Source organism: Equus caballus, chromosome 23, assembly GCF_041296265.1.
Source record: "Equus caballus isolate H_3958 breed thoroughbred chromosome 23, TB-T2T, whole genome shotgun sequence".
Lineage (NCBI taxonomy): Eukaryota > Metazoa > Chordata > Mammalia > Perissodactyla > Equidae > Equus > Equus caballus.
In genome coordinates this window covers 35,242,964-35,262,717 of record NC_091706.1, presented here as the reverse complement: position 1 = coordinate 35,262,717, position 19,754 = coordinate 35,242,964, and the positions used below count along the sequence as shown (strand labels likewise).

The window sequence follows — 19,754 nt, the reverse complement described above, 5'->3', positions numbered from 1 at the left end:
GGAGGCATCCTATGAAGGCAACATATGAATGGTGTCAGCTAGAGAATCTGGGGCCCAGGACTGAGTTCTCTATTCAGAGTTAACTGATCAACCTTCAACTTCAACCTTCAGTTTTTATCACATTCTAATCAATGAACAACTGAGAAACTGTCATTACAATTAATTTATCACTGTCTCTATAATATACCACTTGCTGGAGCGTGGTTTATGCATCGAGAAGTAGAATTTAAATCATTTCAGTCATACTGATTATGCCACCTATAGAATTCAGTTAAATCTGAAAGTTGGTACCTACAAACAGTCCTCCTATGTTGAGGAATAGAACTGTTTAGGGAGTGAGGCGTTATCATTACATGTATATTGTGATTAAATCTGGGTTGAAAAAAATCCATTTTCTGTTGCAAGTTGTGATGTTGAAAAAAAATCCCCGTCATTAATATACATTCCCTTCCTACTTTAGTATGATATGGTGAAGGTAGTCGAAGTGCGATTCATTCATGTCTTCACCCATTCAGTGAATGTCTACCAACACCCACTATAAGCCAGTCGGCTTGCTGGACTTTGAGATACAACAGAACACAGGACAGTCTAGCAGGGAAGACAACCCGACAGTGGACTTGTAATTACTAGAGTTTATTGAACGGTATTACAGAGAAAGAGCTTATTTGGGAGTGCATAGCAGGGAGAACTAACCTAGGCTAGGGCTCTGGAAAGCTCCCCAGGGGGAGGTGATATTTAAGCTGTGCCCTGAAGAATGAATGGGAGCCAGTACAGAGGGAAACCATCTTCTGGGACTACATGCTTTTCCTCAGTCGGATGTAGTTACACCATTGTGTAGCTTTCCAGATAAAGAGCTGGGATTTCCTGCAGGCAACAACATTCTCAATGGGATGTTGCAGTGTGTATGACTATGATTCTCAACTTCAGTATTCATTCCACAACACTGTAGTTGTGGTAAATAAAGACAACTGAGCCTCTTGCTAGGACACCTTGAAAACCATGGATTAAACCATTTTTTTCTAATAGTTACTTTTATGTGATTTTGCCTATTTGTCTTCCAAGGACCAAACACATATGCTTTGTAATGACTTGCTGGCTGATTTGAAAGAGACACTATCTGGTTAGTTAGGAAGTTGTTACTCCCCTGCTTCGGATTCATTGGAGTTTTGTTATAATGACTTCCCTTCTCCTGACATAAGTTGATTGCTTTAGGACAATTTTCTAAAATGTTGGTAGTGGAATCCTGCTAAGGTGTGTGATAAGAATCTAAGCGTTCTGGAACAGCATCACGGTTACTTCCTACTGAGATACTAATGTCTCTGTGTAGTTGGGAGGGTGACCGTCACCAGGAAACATAAATATTAAAGGAAAAAGCTGCAAACTATCACAGGAACTGAGGGAGGAAGCTACCTCTGCTGTCTGGGTAAAGTGTGTCAGAATCTAAGATATCCCAGAACTGGAGCTGGTGTGGAATGAACAGGGATCAGCAGTCATTTTGGCCAAAGACATGGGGAAATGGAATGTGTGTGACCTTGTTCCATTGTTCCAAATTTGATAGTTGGAATCTGGATAGCTTTTAAGTCTTCACCGTCCAAGCAGCCCTCTCATCACCTAATGTGGTTTTGGCTACATGGGTGTTTTAAAAGATCACTTAAGAAGTCATTTGACCTTGGTTTCCCCCCAGATAATTATTTGCAATTGTTGGCCCCCAAGAGTGCTGGTTGGTTGTAAAAAATGGTAGATAAGAATTGCTCCCAAGAGAAGGGCAGCTAGGTATGGTTGTGTAGTCAGTGCACAGCACAAAGGCACACCTCCCCCCTCCACACATCTAATGGGGGAGGAGAAGCTGAAGTCCAGGGCAGCCCAGAGGAAGGATGCTTTTCTGTAATTTGTCCACCTGTTTGTAATTTATATGAGGGCATGGTATGGACTAGCTTCTGCCCCACTCAACCACTTTTGAACTCATGCTCACAGCTAACTCTATGACTTAAACAAAGAAAAATGGGTAATTCTAGGTAATTTTTTTCATGGAGAGATATGTCTGTCCAATCCAAATTTTCTGCTTTATAAGCTGCATGCTTTCCTCTACAAAATATGGTTCAGATGTTACACAGCAATATTTTTACCTTGAAGCTTTCCAGATAAACCGTTGGGATTTCCTGTGGGAGATAACATCTGAGTTAGGCTTGCAGAGTCTCTTCCAAGCCTATCTCCTCTCCAGGTCCACATGCTTGGTGTGGTCAACTGACTGGAGATGCAACATTGTACCAGATTTCAGGGCCATATGTTGTTTTCCCCTGGAACTCATCCCAAGTCGGTATTTGACTAGGTCGGCTGCTGCCAAAGAACTGTTGGTAATGTACAGCTCCTCCTTCCCCGCCTGGCTGCAACATGTCCTGTGGTCTCCAAACGAACATCTGGCAACTCCGTTCATATTTAGCAACTTGCAGACTTCCCTGCACTGATTTACACAAGGGCTTAAAAAAAAAAAACAAACAAACACCAACACTCATTTATCAAACATTTATCAGATACCTACTCTACATGAGGCTCTGTGCCAGTTTGAGGGACCATACAAAATCTATAAGATATTGTCCAAATGTTTCGCATCAGAAGCAATGTATGACTATCAGCAGCTTCCTGTGGTTCCACCTCAGATTATGAGCCTGGTGTCGGAAGACCTAGACTGAGGTCCTGGCTCCTCTGTTAACTAGATGTTACCTCGAGCAGTTTTTTTTTAACTTCCCCTTTCTCTTCAGGAAAGGGAGGAAGTGGCCTGGATGACTCTGAGGTCCTTCCTTCAATACCTTAATGGTCTAAACTGATCAACTTGGAAGGCTTATTTTATTGTCAAAGAAGCCACTTTGGTGGGAAATTCAGAGAAGATAAATGGTAACAGATCCGTGAGTTTCGCTGTGATTTCAGAGGTCGGGGCAAAGTTCTTTTTTTTTTTTTTTTTTTTTTTTTAAAGAATGCATTTTTTTTTTTTCTTTAAAGATTTTATTTTTTCCTTTTTCTCCCCAAAGCCCCCCGGTACATAGTTGTGTATTCTTCGTTGTGGGTTCCTCTAGTTGTGGCATGTGGGACGCTGCCTCAGCGTGGTCTGACGAGCAGTGCCATGTCCGCGCCCAGGATTCGAACGGACGAAACACTGGGCCGCCTGCAGCGGAGCGCGCGAACGTAACCACTCTGCCACGGGGCCAGCCCCGGGGCAAGGTTCTTAAAATAAAATGAATCTTAATTTTGCCTAATTTAAAACTAAAGAAGTATGTACCCTTGCACCAAAAACCATTACTATTTAGCCTTTATTAAGAAAGCTTTTGCAAAATCTGGGAAGTTGGGCAACTTAGCGCATAGCACCATTTTCGTTAAAAGTTTAACATAATAACAATAGTATTTATATAGTGATTTATAATTTTCAAAGCACTTTTCACATATATTCTCTGATCTGAAGTTCACAAAAAAACCCAATAAGCCAGGCTGTATTATTTTTCATCCACTTCTTAGGAAACGAAAGCTTGGAGAGCTTAAGTGACTTACTTAAGACCACCAGCTTCTAAGTGGCCAAGCCAGAATTCTAGCCCGGGTTGTCCAGTTGTTGTTCCTGTATCATTTCCAAATGGACTCTCTCCATGAACAGCAGGCCAAAGAGGGGGCAGATCTGGCGAGGAAAATAAATCTACGTGATAACTAGCGGCAGACTGGGGATTTTCCTGTGGAGATAACTCAGGGGAACGTAGTCCTATAACAATCCTTCACTGGGACAAAGCTGCAGAGGGCCAGACCCCACCCTCATCACCAAGGCATGCAACCACAGGCTCTCAAAGGGAAGAAAAATGCTAGGCTGGAACTGAAGTGCCCTTTCGATACCCCCACCCTGTAATTAACACTATCTCCTAATGGAAGAGGGCATCTTTTTCCCTTCTTTGAGCTTGTGGCTGTTGTGTCATCCTGGACATTCTGGCTACTCCTAGTATTCTGGGACTACTGGCTACTACTCCTACTATTGCTGCTGTGGCTGCAGAGGCTCCAGGGAGGGCTTCACTGTTGCTTCAGGAACTCCTCAGGAGATTGTGCTAAAAACGATTCTTGTCAGGTGGCTCAAGAGGAGGTACTTCTGATGGTTCTGCTGTGGACAAGACCCTAGGAGGAGGCTCTTAGGACTCAGCAGCGAGATGCTGTTTAACGAGCCGCCCTGTGTTGTGGTCCTCCTAAGATCCCAGTCTGACAGCAGTGTGTGCACAAAACCTTAGATCGTAAAGGGATCTTTCTTAAGACTGACATGTAGTATAGTGAGTCAATTGATACATGAACCCAGAGAAAAGAGGCTACTACAGTGGTGTCACATTTGGCTACACATCAGAATCACCTAGAGAGCTTTTACAATCCGGAAGCCCAAGTCACACCCCATACAAATTATATCACAAAGTCTGGGGTAAGGGCTAGGTATCAATATTTTTTAAAGACCTCTAGCTGATTCCAATGTGCAGCAGAGTTTGCAATTAGTGGGTTTATGATTTGTCTGAGCTCACATCTGGGGACAGGAACCTCCCATGGTCAACTCCACTGTTTTTAGCCAAAACTGACCCTTGCCCTGACAATGAAGGATGAGTAGATACAGTATCTTTCACAACTACCCTGCAAGGTACATGCATTAGCCCCATAGCCCCAGTTCACCGATGGAGGGTATGAGTATGTTTGCCTTTGGCCTGTGAGTCCTCCTTAAATGTGGAAGGAGGTGTTCCAGTGGTGCTCACTCCAGTTTTTGATCATGTAGTAACATTCATTCAACCTTACAGAGGGCCTACTGTGTGCCAGGCGTTGTCCTAGGATATGGTGAATAAAGAACATGGGCTTTGCCCTCCCAGAGCTTAGGAACTAATGAAGGACCAAAGACGTAATTCAGCCATCCTAACCCTTCAGGGTTAAGGCTGTGATGGGAACTTATTGTATTCATTTGCACTGGGCCTTGTTTCTTCGAGAGGATTTGTGGCAGCAAAAACACACATAATGAAATTGTTAGAATGTAAATAAGAAACAGAAATCAAGATTAGGGAAAATATAAATAAGAGTAAAGAACAGAAGAAGGAAAACTCATAGTTATGCAAGTCATAAAGATCCACTTGGGCTGAACCTCAAATTTGGCATTAAATGTCCTGGCAGCCATATTGAAAAGGGAACTATGGTGAGTTAGAAAGTTCTAATTGTGAGAAAGGCAAAAGAATACCAGTTCCTCAGGGAAGGACGGGCTTTCCTAACACTTGGCTCTTGAGGAAATATCTCATGTGGCACTTCATGCAATCTCCAGCAATATTCCTATAGTGACTGCAAAAATGGATTTTATAGGACAGTGCCTTGTAGACCCTGCAATAAAAGCGAGGATATAAAACTAAAATGTAATTTAATAAATCCATTTCTGTCATGAGTAGGTGGTTAGAAGTAAGTTGACTTGGGCCCAATCTATGTCCAGATGAATCTATGGCTAGATGCTGGAATACCTGGGGACTGGATGCATGGGACACCCTTGTGCCAGTCTTCATGATTTCTCTCCCCTGGGATTTTGATAAGGCAGATGGTTATATTTTCTGTTTTCTGGGGTAGGGTTGAAGGGTAAGTGTTCCATGTTATGGATAATGTAATGGTTTAAACCATGGGTCAGCAAACATCTCTAAAGGGCCAGATAATAAATATTTTAGCCCTTGTGGGCCAGTCTCTGCCATAGCTATTCAGCTCTGCAGTTATAGCACAGAAGCAGCCATAGACAATACATAAGTGAATGGGCATGGTCATGTTCCAGTAAAACTTGATTTATAAAAACAGGTGGCCAGTCAAATTTGGCCACAAACTGTATTGCCAACCCCTGGTTTAACCTAAAAAACAAAAAAATTGCAAAGTATAGTATTGGTATTCTGTTGTTGGAATTACAGAACATTTAGGAACTGGGCAAGCTTTGGTCAGTGGTGACTTTGGCCTCATAATTTAATTGACAGTAGGTGATGATACATGCTGGAGAGAACATGGCTCATGTTGATGTTGCAAATTCATTAAGTTCGTTGCGGGAACATGCAGAACCCAAAGCAATGTAGCTATTCACACATGAAAGTGACATTCAACAGACGTGGAACTAGGGTTGTTGCAGCACAGAACTGGGCTGGGTCTAAAACTTTTTTGTTCCGTGTGGAGAAGGGGAATTGTGGAGTTCCTCACCTGGAGGTCTCACAAAGTAACATGGATTCTCTGTTAAGATCTCATGGTCGGTTTCTTAGGAAAGAGAGACGATGTGGGACTATTTCCAACAGGCTGATGTGTGCTGTGCCTCCTTTACCATCTTTTCAAGTGCAAAATCTATTCCAGGCTACCAGAGGTAGCTTCTGACCAGTTTTCTATGAGTACAGCCAAAGATATGGCTACCCTCAGGGACCAAAAATAATATGATTTACTGTAAAAAGTTTTAGTTATGAGCTGATAACACATGTTGATGGTTTGTTATGGCCTGAATTCTTAAAAACCTCTCACTGGCTGTAAACTAATCTGGGATTATTAATTAATTAATTACACTGTGTAATGGGAGCTACCTTAAAGGATTGAGGCTGGGAGGTCATCAGAAGAGGTCGCCTCAAATGGTTTGCAATCTGCAACCACAGGTGTTTTAGGGCTCCAGTCTTAGCTATTGCTTTAACCAGCTGATGGCTAACCCGTAGTCCTGAGCAGTGAATTATGTACTCATGTGTTCCACATATACTGACAATGGGGTGTAGGCTTCAACAGAAATAACAGCTTCACACGACTTTGTAAAAACTCGACTGTGAATGCAGTTGTGGAACCTTTGGGGCCTTACTGTCAATTTGAACATAATTTGGTATACAATACTTGCTGGATAGTAGGGAATTGCTTCATTTACCTCATCTGGAATTTTATAACTATTCACTTTTCCAGCGGCATAAGGTGGTTAAGAAAATGGTTTCTGTTCATTGCAATGCAATTACAACGACCACTCTGGGTTTATGGAGAGCAAGTCCTCTGCCTTGATCTTCACATACCCAGGGCTTAGCCCAGGACCTGATCCATAAGGGCTGTTCAAAAATGTTTGCCCAGTGAATGAATCCTGGATAGCATCATCCTGTTTGCAAAGCTAGTATCATAGAGTGATGGCTTGCCAGGAAGGGGGATGGCTCTTTTTTTGTTACACAAATTGTGGCAGACATTGAACCACTCCAAAAGAAACTAAGACTTTGTTTTGGGGTTGGAACAAAATATGCCCACAAAACTTAAAAGGCAGAAAGCCATTCAGATGGAATCATAGTGCCCCCCTGCAGATGAGGGTGGGTAAGGGATTGTCGGATTTGTAAGACAGGTATGATATCTTTAATAACGGCTCATTCTTAACAACCAATATTTAAGGCCAGAGAAGTTTCAAGGGTAAATTTCTTAGGGAGAATGTCTGATATCAACCTTCGGCTGAACTTTGACTTCAGCTTTTTCAGAAAAAACAAATGACGAGACCTATTACTTTGTTCCCGCCTTTCTTTCCTCTGGCCCCTGCCAGTATGCTTATTTATAACACTGACTTTATCAGTTGTTTTAAGAAAACAAATTTCCTTCAACAAAAGTTGCAATATAGTCTTACGGTCTTGTTTTTCAAATATCCCTGCCACTAATGAGAAGAGATGCACAGAGAATGGAGATATTCGGAGCCAAAAACAAGTTAATAATAGGCAGCACTGAAATGCTCTGCCCCTACTCCACCCTGGCGGTCAGGTCTTACAAGCAAGAAGGAAGGAGAGAGCCAAGAGGGTGAGGATAGACACAGGAACACTCAGAACCCAGCTGAGGCTCCAGTCCTGAGCATTTCGTTGTTGGGTTCCATTGCTACAAGAGGACTGTGGGAATGAGGAAAGAAACAAAGAGAAGATGAACTTAAAGCAGAGCCTAATGTCACATGAGGGTAACCTCAACATGGAGAATTTGTCTTACTGTAATAAATTCTCTATTCAGCAGGTTTGCACCCAGCAGGTTTATAAGGGAATACCTTTGTCCCCAGGGACATTTATTAAATGTCATCTCATCCTTGTTACTCCACCTCTTTCTGATTCCCACATCAGCAGACCAAGGGAACTGAGCATCTGTTCATAGTTTTGCTTCTAACCCTATCCCAGCATTAACCACAAGGCAACAGAAATAGAATAAAGAGACAAATGGATAACTTTAAGTAGCTTCTAGGTTAACCTCACTGTTCTGCTTCAGTGAGTGTTGAGAGCCAATTATAACTTGTCATGACCCCGTGTGTCTTTAGATTATAGAAATATGCTGATCTCCAAAGTAGGTATTAATGATTTTTACCTGTGTATTCATTTGTTCACTGATCCATTCCGGATGTTCTTGGTCTCAGGGCCTGAGGATCGTTTTCTCAGATGCGTCACGGCTCATCTTCCGGCTCAGTTCCTCCAGCGGCGTGCGGGCCACCATCAGACTGTATGCAGAGAGCTACGAGAGGGATCCCAGCGGCCATGACCAGGAGCCCCAGGTACCAAAGCCAAGCTATGCTCCAAGCCCTGTGTGTCTCATCGCTCCTGGCAAATATAGGGAGCCCCTGCAGGCCTTTAGTGGGGGTGATTTTACTTTCTGGAAAATAAATTCCATATTGATAGCTCCAGCTGAAGGACAAGCTTGGAGTGACTCCAAGAAAATTGCATTCATTCTTTACAGTGTTTGACACAGAAAAATTGCTGTCTAGCATCTCTGATAAGTTTAGACAAGCTTTTTCTGAACAACTTGCCTCTCTTGACTGTTCTGCAGTTTCTTAATTGCGGTGTCATCAAGAACAGGCACCTTGTAAAGATAAGTTAAGGAAATTTTGAGTTAGAGTCAAAATAGTCAAACTCTTCGGAACTTGACTATGCTCATGCAAATAATGAATCTCCAGGTGATTGGAAAACTGGGTCAGACCATGGCCTTGAAGTGTCAATATAGATGCTACTCTGGGCCTCCCCTCAGAGCGTGCTGCAGAGCCCACCCTGAGGGAGAGGCTGTGGCTGGCCTGAACTTCAAGTTAAAGGAGGACACCAACAAGGCTAGGCTGGCCTGTGTTTGGCAAAGCCCTCTCATGTTGTCAACAATAGAGCTAAATAAGAAGTCACTGAGGAAAACAGTAACTGGCACAAGCATAGGCCTCCCCACTCCCATATTCTTTAAAGCTCCAGGCAACATTAATTAATACCAGAAAGGACCCACTACAATGTTGGGGACTTCCAGCCACACTGCTGGTTGCCTCTGCCCCTTTGGTCTTTACTTCACCCTGGGTTTTGAAGCAGGGTCCTTGATGAGATGATTCCTTGGGATGAAAACATTGGTTCTGTCTGCAATGCTTCTTTTGTGGAGAAGTAGAGAAACAAAGAAACACTCACTGCTTCTTATTTTAGAGCTGCTCGGAATTTCTGCTAATAATTTGCCATAGTTGTGTCCTGGACAGAATAAGATATTAGAGAGGGTTTTCCTTGTCAGTAGTTTAGTGTTTTGTTTTGTCTTTTCATGGTATTTTTCTCTGGAGAGTCTCAAAGAACTTGAGAAAAATAGTGCCATAGATCCCTACATCTGACTGTGTAACTAGAAGGTCTTTCTGGAGTAAAATCGTCCCAGATAGGGAAGTAGAGGGCTGGGAGGCCGAGAGTTCTTTTCAGGGTCACCAAGAGCGTGAAGGGGCAGAGCATGAGGCCACCATCAAGGCTTTGGCCCTTCCTTCTCAGGATCACAGGCTTTCCATGCAGGGACGGGCCACGCTCAGCCAACATAATTTTTAAGTGAGCACATTTCACCCAAGATAGTACCAAATCGTGCAAGAATTGGAGGCTAACCCGCTCTTTCCATATAAAACTCTTCTACGTCTCATGTTGGGAATAAAGATTAAAGCAAGGGCCTGAACGTCCAGAGCTACGTACAGGGTGAGGAATGATATTCCTGGCCGCACCAGCTCTGACTCACTCTGACTCGAGGCTATTTTTTCTCAGCATTTTTTTCCCTATTTGCACGGGGTCAGTGGTTATGCTATTTGTATTTACCTTCTGCATTGATTGCAGCCGTATGACATCTGGGCCACTAGACAGGTGTGAATACAAGCCTATGCTCATATGAGTCCATTTCTGAAGTGGTCCTCAAAAGCTAAGTGGTGCCACTTTTTTGTTGAGGCTTCCTTGGAAGCCAAAATCCTCCACAGGCCTACTGTTAGAGGGTTGTGTGTAAGTGTATACTTCAATTCGTGGGTAAAGAAAACGTAAGTGATGCTTGTTTTAGTCGCCATTACTGTGTGTTTTCCACCCTGTTGGTTTAAAGAGTTTGCCATTTTGAATGGTTGGGGAATTCCTTCATTGATAGGACTTTTCTGATTGCTGTTTCCACCTCTTTTAATCATAAGTTTTCCCAGAGCAATTAGCACATGATCTAGCTAAACATTTTATATTAAAATAGAACTTATTATTATAACACCATACATCCTTGCTTCACCAACTTAAGGTATTTTGCATAATACGTTTAAGTCAAGATGTAGAGTGAGATTTTAAAAGACATCTAAATCCCTAAGGAAAGGGAAGAAGATTCTCCCATCAGGCCTAGCTGAACTATACTCAGGCACTTAAGTTTTACCATCTAGGACCACCTGCTTCTGCCTTCAAAGAGCTCAGGGAGGAAAAGGCTTTGGTTAGCTGTTAACAGAGATCAAAGATAAGGTATTCCCCTCAAGCTGCTCATGTTATTACTGACCCAGGGCCTGGCAGGGACACACCAGCTTGTGTTGCTTTCTCAACTGCATTCACCTTTTTAGCTTGTTGTGATTTGCAGCTCGAAAGCAGAGAACAAATACCCACCCTCCCCCAACACCTCTACGTACTCAGACATCCGTTAAAGTGCCTCTCTAATCTTCGGAGGTCCCACTGATGATCTTATGCCAATTCAACAGGTGTTTTTTATTGTTTTACCCACCCTAACTCAATACCCATCTACATTCAAGTTATTCAACCCGAGGACTTGAGCGTTCCCTTCAACTGGCTTATCAGCATCTGGCTATTTGACTTTGCACATGAATAATTTCTTTTTCAGATACTTTAAACACATGTGAACAGAACATGTTTTTAGCATTTATGCTGTCGTTGCCTCGTAGAAGTATTCATTACTATCCCAGTGATGCAATTAGGAAAACTTGTGATACAAACTATATGTACACGAGTCTCTACCCTGCTTATGCATTTTTCCATTTGGGTCTGTTTGTATAACAGAGATTATACTATTGTTTTAAGGTGATGTCAAATAATTTCTTACTGACATCCAAAAATAGTTTTTGAAAATTCTGTCTATATGCACCTAGGGATTGGTGGTGAGGGGAGGAAGAAGGTGGGCAAGGCTCTGATAAGAGGAGAAGGTGTTGCCTTGCCCTCACTCTGTGTCCCTGGTAAATCAAGAGGGAATGCTTCCAAGGCCTATTTCTGGAAGATTACATAGTTTTAAAAATACAAGATTACTTTAATTTTACTGGCAATCAGTAGGCTTTCAACGAGCCCTCAAACCAGCTGGTAATAATTTGGAAAAAGGGATGAGCCAAAAGGATTTAAATTCACAGGTAACCAGAAACAGTCCAGTTGTTTCCATTTTCTTTCCCACCATGTTCATTAGCAGGGCTGCTAAATTAACTTTTTATTTGCCCTCTTTTTCTTGTCCGTTTGAGCCTGAGGGTGGAGTTGCTAATGAACAATAAAAGATCCAAAAGGACAAGGAAGGAGAAATTTTGTTAAGGACTGGGACAATCACAGACTGATAATCAGCTCCTGGCTAGTCAACAGTTGGCTTTGGTACTTAAGTTGCAGGATCTATGAGCCCCCTATCCCACCCCAGCTCTGGAAGAAGCCTGATGCTCCCCAGTCCTCCTTACCACTGAGAAAATTTAGGTGAATATTTCTGATAAGCTGTACCTAGAAGACTTTAAGGACTAGTCTCTAAGCACCAAGACTCCCTCTATATTTGTTTCCTCTGTCAAAAACCAAAGGCCATCTGGGGCCAGCCCCATGGCCTAGTGGTTAAGTTCGGTACTCTCCACTTTGGTGACCTGGATTCGGATTCCAGGCAAGGACCTACACCACTTGTTGGTGGCCATGCTGTGGCAGTGACCCACGTACAAAATAGAGGAAGATTGGCACAGATGTTAGCTCAGGGCCAATCTTCTTCAAACAAAAAGAGGAGGATTGGCAAGAGATGTTAGCTCAGGGTGAAACTTCCTCAGCAAAAAAAAAAAAACAAAAAACAAACCAAAAGCCATCTGTCATGTTGCTATACTTTTGAGAGTGGGGCACTAATAATAATTGAGACCATCCCCAATAAACCAGGACATATGGTTGCTCTAGTTACACACCTTCATGCCATCTTAGATCTGCATATCTCTTTAGAGATGGGTTTCCAAGAGCACCTGCAATACAAACCTAGCCGTACGGAGGGAACATGCCAGGAATGAAGGGGTAGATCAGTGGTTCTAACCTAGACCACACATCAGAACCACTCGGGGCCTCAGTAAAAATATCCATACCCAGGCCCTACGCCCAGAGAATCTACTTTATTTTTCTGGGGTGGGGCCTGTAGTTTTAATCAGCTTCCGAGATGATTCTAATTAGACAAGTGCCTCTCAAACTAATGTTCACATTAATCACCTGGGGATCTTGTTAAAGTGAAAATTCTGACTCAGGTCTGAGGAAGGCCAGAGAGTCTGCATTTCTAACAAGCTTCCAGGGGATATTGTGCTGCAGGTCCAGGAGCCACACACTGAATTGCAAAGAAGCTCTAGCAAGCAGGACCTTGAATTCTTTAAAATTATAGAAAAGGCCACACTGTTTTTAGTGCCCTTGCACACATGGACCACTGACCCCTAGACTCTCTAGTTGTCCGTTGCATTCCACTTGACTGTCTTCTAGGCGTCTCCAACTTGACATGCAAAACTGGACTCCTGCCAGTCTCCCCCTATTCTGCCTCACCCACCAAATCTGCTTCTTTCAGTGTCTTCTTCATCTCAGTAAATGGACGTTCCACCCTTCCAAGTGGTTTGGCCAAAATCCTAGGATTCATCCTTGACTCCTTTTTGCTTTCTCTAATATCCCACATCCAACAGAAAATCCTATCAACCTGAGCTTCAAAACACAGAGTCTGACCTGTCTCACCACCTCTACCGTTTCACCCCAGGGCCAAGCTACTGTGCTTTCCTGTAGATTATTAAGTAGTCTCCTAATTGGTTTCCTTCCTTCCACTCTTGCCCACTCCCCACCCACACCCTAGTCTCAGCGCGGCAACCAAAACGATTTTTTAAAAAAAATGTTAGATCACCTATTGCTCTCCTAAAATCCTCCAGTGGCTCCTCCATCTTACTCAGAGAAGAGTTAAAACTCTTACTGTGGTCTCAAACGCCCTACTGGAAACGGCCCCTTTCTCCCTTTGACTTCATCTCCTACTTCTCATCCTATTTCTCTCTCCACTACAGCTGTTGTTCCATGAACATACCAAGAACACTCTGCCTCATGACATTTACAATGGCTATTCCCTCTGCCTGGAATGCTTTTCCCTCTAATAGCTGCATGGCTTCCCTTCTCACTTCTCAGTAAGGGCTCCCCTGTCCACCCTATATGAGCCCTCATGGCTTATCTCCCTTGTCCTGCTTTACTTTTCTCCATAGCACATATCCCCATCTCACATATATATATTCACTCATTTATTTGTTTTATTGTCTCTCTCCACCCAGTAGAATGAAAGCACCAGGAGACTAGGACTTAGTTTTTTTCTTGTATCCCCAGTGCACAGAATACCCCCTGGCATATGCTAAATGTCCAATACAGTTTTGCCAAATGAATGAAATAATCAGTGTTAATTACTTTGGAATATCTCAGGCTGAATATATCACACAGGAAACTGAAATATTCTGTAGCAGTATGAACCTGGGTGCTACTGTCAGGAGTTTTCCCAAGATTGAGAGTTTGAATAAAATCAGTTGCCATTTTTAAGGTCCCTACTATGTGCTGGGCACCATTCTAAATACTTTAGCTTTAGATACATCCATTGTCTCATTAATTGTTCCAATGGCCCCAGAGTAGAATTGTCATCCTGCTTTTGCAGGTGAGGAAACTGAGTCAGGGAGCCATTAAGACCCATGAAGCAGATAATTTCTGGGTTGGAGACTCAAACTAGGTCATATAGCAAAACACATGTTGTCATGCTAATGCTTGAGGTCCAGAGGAGAGAGAATTTCTTCTCACCCGTGCTTGAATCCGAGGCTGCACCTGGAGCTTCATTGCCTGTGACTTATCACAGGTTTCTCACATCTACCAATCCTCTGATTCTTGGATACTAATTGGGTGCCCAATGGTTTAATTCAATTCTGATACTAACTTCCCTGTTAGCACACACACAGTCCCACAAGACTGCCCCCACTTCAGACACCAGCTGCAAATGGGGTGCCCAGGCTGCCCACATGTCTGCCCATTCGACTACCAATTTGGGGATTCCCTGATCCCTCCCTCAGGCTCGATCACTTGCTAGAATGACTCACAGAACCCAGGGAAGCACTTCACTTACCACCACTGGTTTATTATAATAGGTTCAACTCAGAAGCAGCCAAATGGAAGGGACGCATAGGGCAAGGTGTGGGGGGAGGGGTTCAGAACGTCCACACCTTCTCCAGGTGCCCCACTCTTGCGGCACCTTGAGGTCTTCACCAACTCAGAAGCTCTCTGACCATGTTGTTTAGGAGTTTCTATGGAGGTTTCATTACGTGGCATGACTGATTAAATCATTGGGCTTTGGTGATTGAACTCAACCTCCAGCCCTTCTCCCCCGGAGAGGTCGGGGGTGGGGAGTGGAGGGATGGGACTGAAGGTCCTGGGCTACAGCCCTCATGCTGAAGCTCTCTAGGGGCCCACGGAGAGTCACCTCGACAGCATAAAGTGAGGGATGCTTGAAAGGGGCTTATGATTAATGAAACACACTCCTGTCCCTCTGGAAGCACAAAGGATTTTGGAAGCTCTGTGCCAGGAACCAGGGACACAGACCAAAGATATTTTTTATCATACCACTCTTATAAATGTGGGTAAATGTGAGTGCTTTGAAAACAACTAGTTTTCCTCCCCTTAATTTGAATTAGCAATGAATAGGTTTTTTAAAATTATTAAAAGAATAGCATTCTAAATACATACTGGTATGTTTTATACTTAATAGGGGATCTGAAGTGAGTGGTTAAAAATTTGGAGAATAAAATTAGAAATTGAGATAATATATCTGGTGCAGAAGAGTTGGAAACAGAATGAAATTCCGAAGTGACACATAAATGGACATTGATTTAGGCATTCAATTTTCCTGACAAGATGAAAATGTATATATATGTATATATAAATGTGTGGTACACGTAAGTATGTGTATGTGTGCATAGTGATGTATATATATGTAAATACACACGTATATGTACATATGGTTTTGGAATCACACTAGATAAGTAAATATCAAAAACTTATTATTTAAACAAAAATCTGCATAGGGTTGTATTCGTAGCCATATATGCAATGAGAAACATGAGGAAATCCTTCATTTTATTTTTGTCCTCAGAGTTTAGTCTGTATTGCTGTAATCTGGACATATGGGGGAGGGTGGAGTGATGTAGAGAGAGTTTAGAGAAGAAACACGTGGTTAAAGGGTTGGGCTGTAAGCTCTATGGCCGAGTTAAAGAGCTGGCTCATTTTGCGTGTAAGAGGCGTGACCTGGAGGTCTTCAGGAATTTAGAGAATAATATGATGCAGAGAAAGATGACCAGCTGTTCTCCATAACTAATGAATATGTAATTTGAGGAAATAAACTCAGGCTGAACTGGAAGGGGTTCAGATTGACTGTTAGAACAATTTCTCAACTGGGAGGCCTCCTACCCAGTTAAGACGGCTGGTTTGCGCTTTTTTAGAAGTCTCTGTGACCACATAGACTCAAATAATTTTTAAATATGGGCAAGAGTGGAAAAGACAAATCAAGATAATGTCTCAATATATTCTTTAACCTTAAAATTTTGGTTCTGTGACTATTATTTTTAAAAAAAGAAAGAAAGGGAACAAACAAGGTGTGGTCAAGTGGGTTAGAGTTCCCTCTAGTGACAGAGAAAGGAATTTAGGACAGCTGTGTTTTCACAAATCAGAGTCACTTGCTGAATTAAAGCTGAGAAAGAAGCGAAGATGTATAGGTTTTCTATATTTTTACTCATTTAGGCAAATTACCTCTTAGGGAAGAAAAACAGGGCAAACAATCGTTCTTTTCTCACTTAGATATTGAAGTCTGGATGCACGCTCTGCTCTCACTATGGATTGTTTTCCCTAGAACTGAGAACGCTTCCCGGGCCGGTCATCTGACAGTGTCCAGAAAACTCCTTTGGGCTGGGAATTGGGCAGATGTTTCCCAGGGGCTGTGGCTATCACAGTCCAGGGCTGTTTAGAGTGTTGATGACAATGGACGTTTCCCTCAGCCTCTCTAGAGATCAAAAGTCCCTTCAAGGTACTGAGTGTGCACTGGCTCAGCATGGGTACTCACCATGTCCACCCACACTGTGGATGTCCTAGGACTCTAGAGAAAGCGTGGGCCTTGATGACAGCTGACTGCCACTGTACACCACTCATGTCAATCCCACAGACAAATCCCCCATATTGTCAGTATATACAAGAGAGAACTGGGGCCACCCCATGGCTGAGTGGTTAAGTTCGTGCACTCAGCTTCGGTGGCCCAGGGTTTCACTGGTTTGGATCCTGGGCATGGAGGACATGGCACCGCTCATCAGGCCATGCTGAGGTGGCATCCTACATAGCACAACCAGAGACACTCACAACTAGAATATACAACTATGTATTGTGGGTCTTTAGGGGGAAGAATAAAAAAAAAAAAGAAAAAGAAGATTGGCAACAGATGTTAGCACAGGTGCTAATCTTTGAAAAAAAAAAGAGAGAAAACTGTATTCCAAATCTTGTAAGACTATCTTGTCATTGCCAATTTATCCCAAGAACCTAGTGACCTTAAGAAGCAGAAAAGCTAAAAGTTATGCCTTGATCCTGGCTTTGGGTCAATTTGGGATTAAGGTTTACAGACTCGAAGCCCTGAAATGATTATATTTCCCCTCCCCACTTCCCCATATGTAACTCAAAATAAAAACAAAAATTAGCTTTAAATATAAACGTAAGGACATCTAACAAAGCTTTGACTTTTTTCCTTATGATGCTATTTATTTTGGTGTCTCTACGAAGCACATGCTTAACCAGCTATTGGTTAACCCAGCACTATTTATGAACACAAATCACAGAGTCTTGCTGGATCTAGTTTACTCAGCCTGAAAAGGGAGCACAAATGAATTTGCATTAGTCACAAAAGTACAGAGGATCACTGGTCATAACTCCTCTCCCCAGATGAATGGGTCTGACAAGCTGTGGCCAGTACAGTCTGGTTTCCCAGCATCTTCTTGCTTCCAGCCCAGATGCACAGCACAACTGAGTTTCCATGCCTTTCAGTAGAAAGCTACCCAAGGCTCCTGGACTGGCAGCGAGTCAGGCTTTCTTTGAAGTAATGCCCTTCTTTGGTGGATAGTAAATCATTTGCTTTGCTCTAAATGAAAGCGTATCTTGGCAAGTGAATACTGATGGGGAACGTGGACATTGGCTGAAACCTTCAGACGAGGGCTCTGGGCAGACCATGCACTCGAGCAGCATTGGGAGGATGAGGTGTTGCCTGGGCTCCCCACCACGGTCATGCTTTTTCCCGTGGGGAGCACAGGCCATCTGGGAAGAATGTGGCTGTGTTTGCTCTCCTGTTTGCTCTTAGCTAATTTTGAGTTTGTCGTCCTAATTCCAGAATGAGAAACCCTGCTTGAGATGCAGGTAGGGGACTTCCCCATCCTTTGTTTTTGCCTCCCAGGAATGCTGGGAGGTGTGACAAACTCTAGAAGAACAACATTTCAATACCAGAATGCTTAGGCCTTGGGCAGGAGAACAGGCAATGAAAGACTTATGAAATTCATATGTCTTTTTTTGGTTTCATTTCTAAGTATTTTTGCTGGTAGAAATCATCAAGTGAGGCATTATTTGGTAGGTTGAGGCCTGTATAGTTCAAACTTAATGATACAGGGATGGGAGGTAGATGAGGCTAGGAAAGTGTTTTAAAATGTAGGTTTTATTATTATTCAGGTATGCTGAGGCCAACAGATTGGGAGATGACCGCCATTGAAAAGATAGCTTATTACTCACAGTTCCTGAGAGGAGGGGCCACACCATGCCATGCAGGGCCACGTGGGGAAGCTCCAGGTCAGTTATGGGGCAGAAGGAGTGGGAAAAATGTGGAAAAGAGCTTTATTGTGGTTTCCATGGGAAGGAACTGGTGAGGCAAGTTAAGAAGGTTTAGATTAACTAGTTGGAAAAATTTCATCAGGTTCTGGGGCATAGGGGCTATCTCTAGTTGCCTGGTACCTGGCCCTGGGGTGATCAAGACAGAGAAATAGTGACCTGAGTGTGAGAGCCCGATAAAGGAGGTGGCTGGGGTTTGGGCTGTGGTTGGCCAGTCTGCATATGAAGGCTGTGTTCCCGTGGGAGCTGTTTGTTATCTCTAGGAATTAGCCAGTCCTGGGAGGGACAGTCCCTTCCAGTGTCAGCAAGGACCAAGATGTCAAAGCATCAGAATAAGAGACATGCTTAATACAGACAGGAAAAGACGAAACCTCTGTCATTTATTCAGGAGGATAAAATTATTTGGGAGCACCAAGATTTTGTTTTTCACAAACCATTGAAGTCAAATGGCCCACTGTTCAAAGGTTGGGCGTTGGAATCATATATCCTTGGTCTTTTTTTTTTTTTTTTGAGGAAGATTAGCCCTGAGCCAACATCTGCTGCCAATCTTCCTCTTTTTGCTGAGGAAGACTGACCCTGAGCTAACATCCGTGCCCATCTTCCTCTATTTTATATGTGGGACGCCTACCACAGCATGCCTTGCCAAGCAGTGCCATGTCCGCACCTGGGATCCGAACCGGCGAACCCCAGGCCGCTGAAGCAGAATGTGCACACTTAACTGCTGCGCCACTGGGCTGGCCCCCATCTTTCATCTTTAGCCCAGTTCAGCCATTCTCCGGTTCTGTAATCTTGGGTAACTTCATTTCTCTAAGCTTGAGTTACTTTATCAGTCAAATGGGGATAAGAAAACTTTTTATTTCCTAGGGTTGTTGTGATGATTAAATGAGATAATTCATATAAAGTGCTTTTAACAATGCCTAGCACAGAAAAAGTGCTCAATAAATGTTAGTTGTCATTAATAGTATTATTCTTGCTGCTATTTTTGTTAATAGTTATGTAGACCAGTTTTCTGATCATATAAAGGTCAAAGAGTCTCAGACGAATTAGCAATTTGTTTTCGCATGGCATTAACCTGTCTTATCTTATCTTCTCCCCTTAAATTCTCAGAGGGCCAACTGGATCTATGGGAGGTGTCTCAAGAGAACTGGCAGCTTCTAAAGATCTTGGTCTTGTAAGAGGGTCTCAGGGTCCTTGCGACACGGTGTTCTAGATATACCATACGCTACTGAAAGATTCAAAAATGAAGTGAGATTCTCTACCCGTCTCTCCATTCTCCTCTCCTTCTCTCACTCCTCCCATCCTTTAGAATCCTTGGAGCCTGTGGAACAAATTTGCTGCCCTCCTGGCTTGAAGCAAGAGGTACTGAGTTGGCGTTGTTCAATA

The 19,754-nt window shown here is 43.0% G+C and overlaps 1 protein-coding gene across 1 annotated transcript in view; it reads left to right on the top strand.

The window, feature by feature from the left end:
- Positions 1-19,754, top strand: part of PGM5 (phosphoglucomutase 5) — a 168,908-nt gene that overhangs the window by 130,784 nt on the left and 18,370 nt on the right. Inside the window, exon 10 of the mRNA XM_023627258.2 lies at positions 8,390-8,524. Coding sequence (XP_023483026.1) covers positions 8,390-8,524 — 135 coding nt within the window. The remainder of the gene's footprint in view (positions 1-8,389; positions 8,525-19,754) is intronic.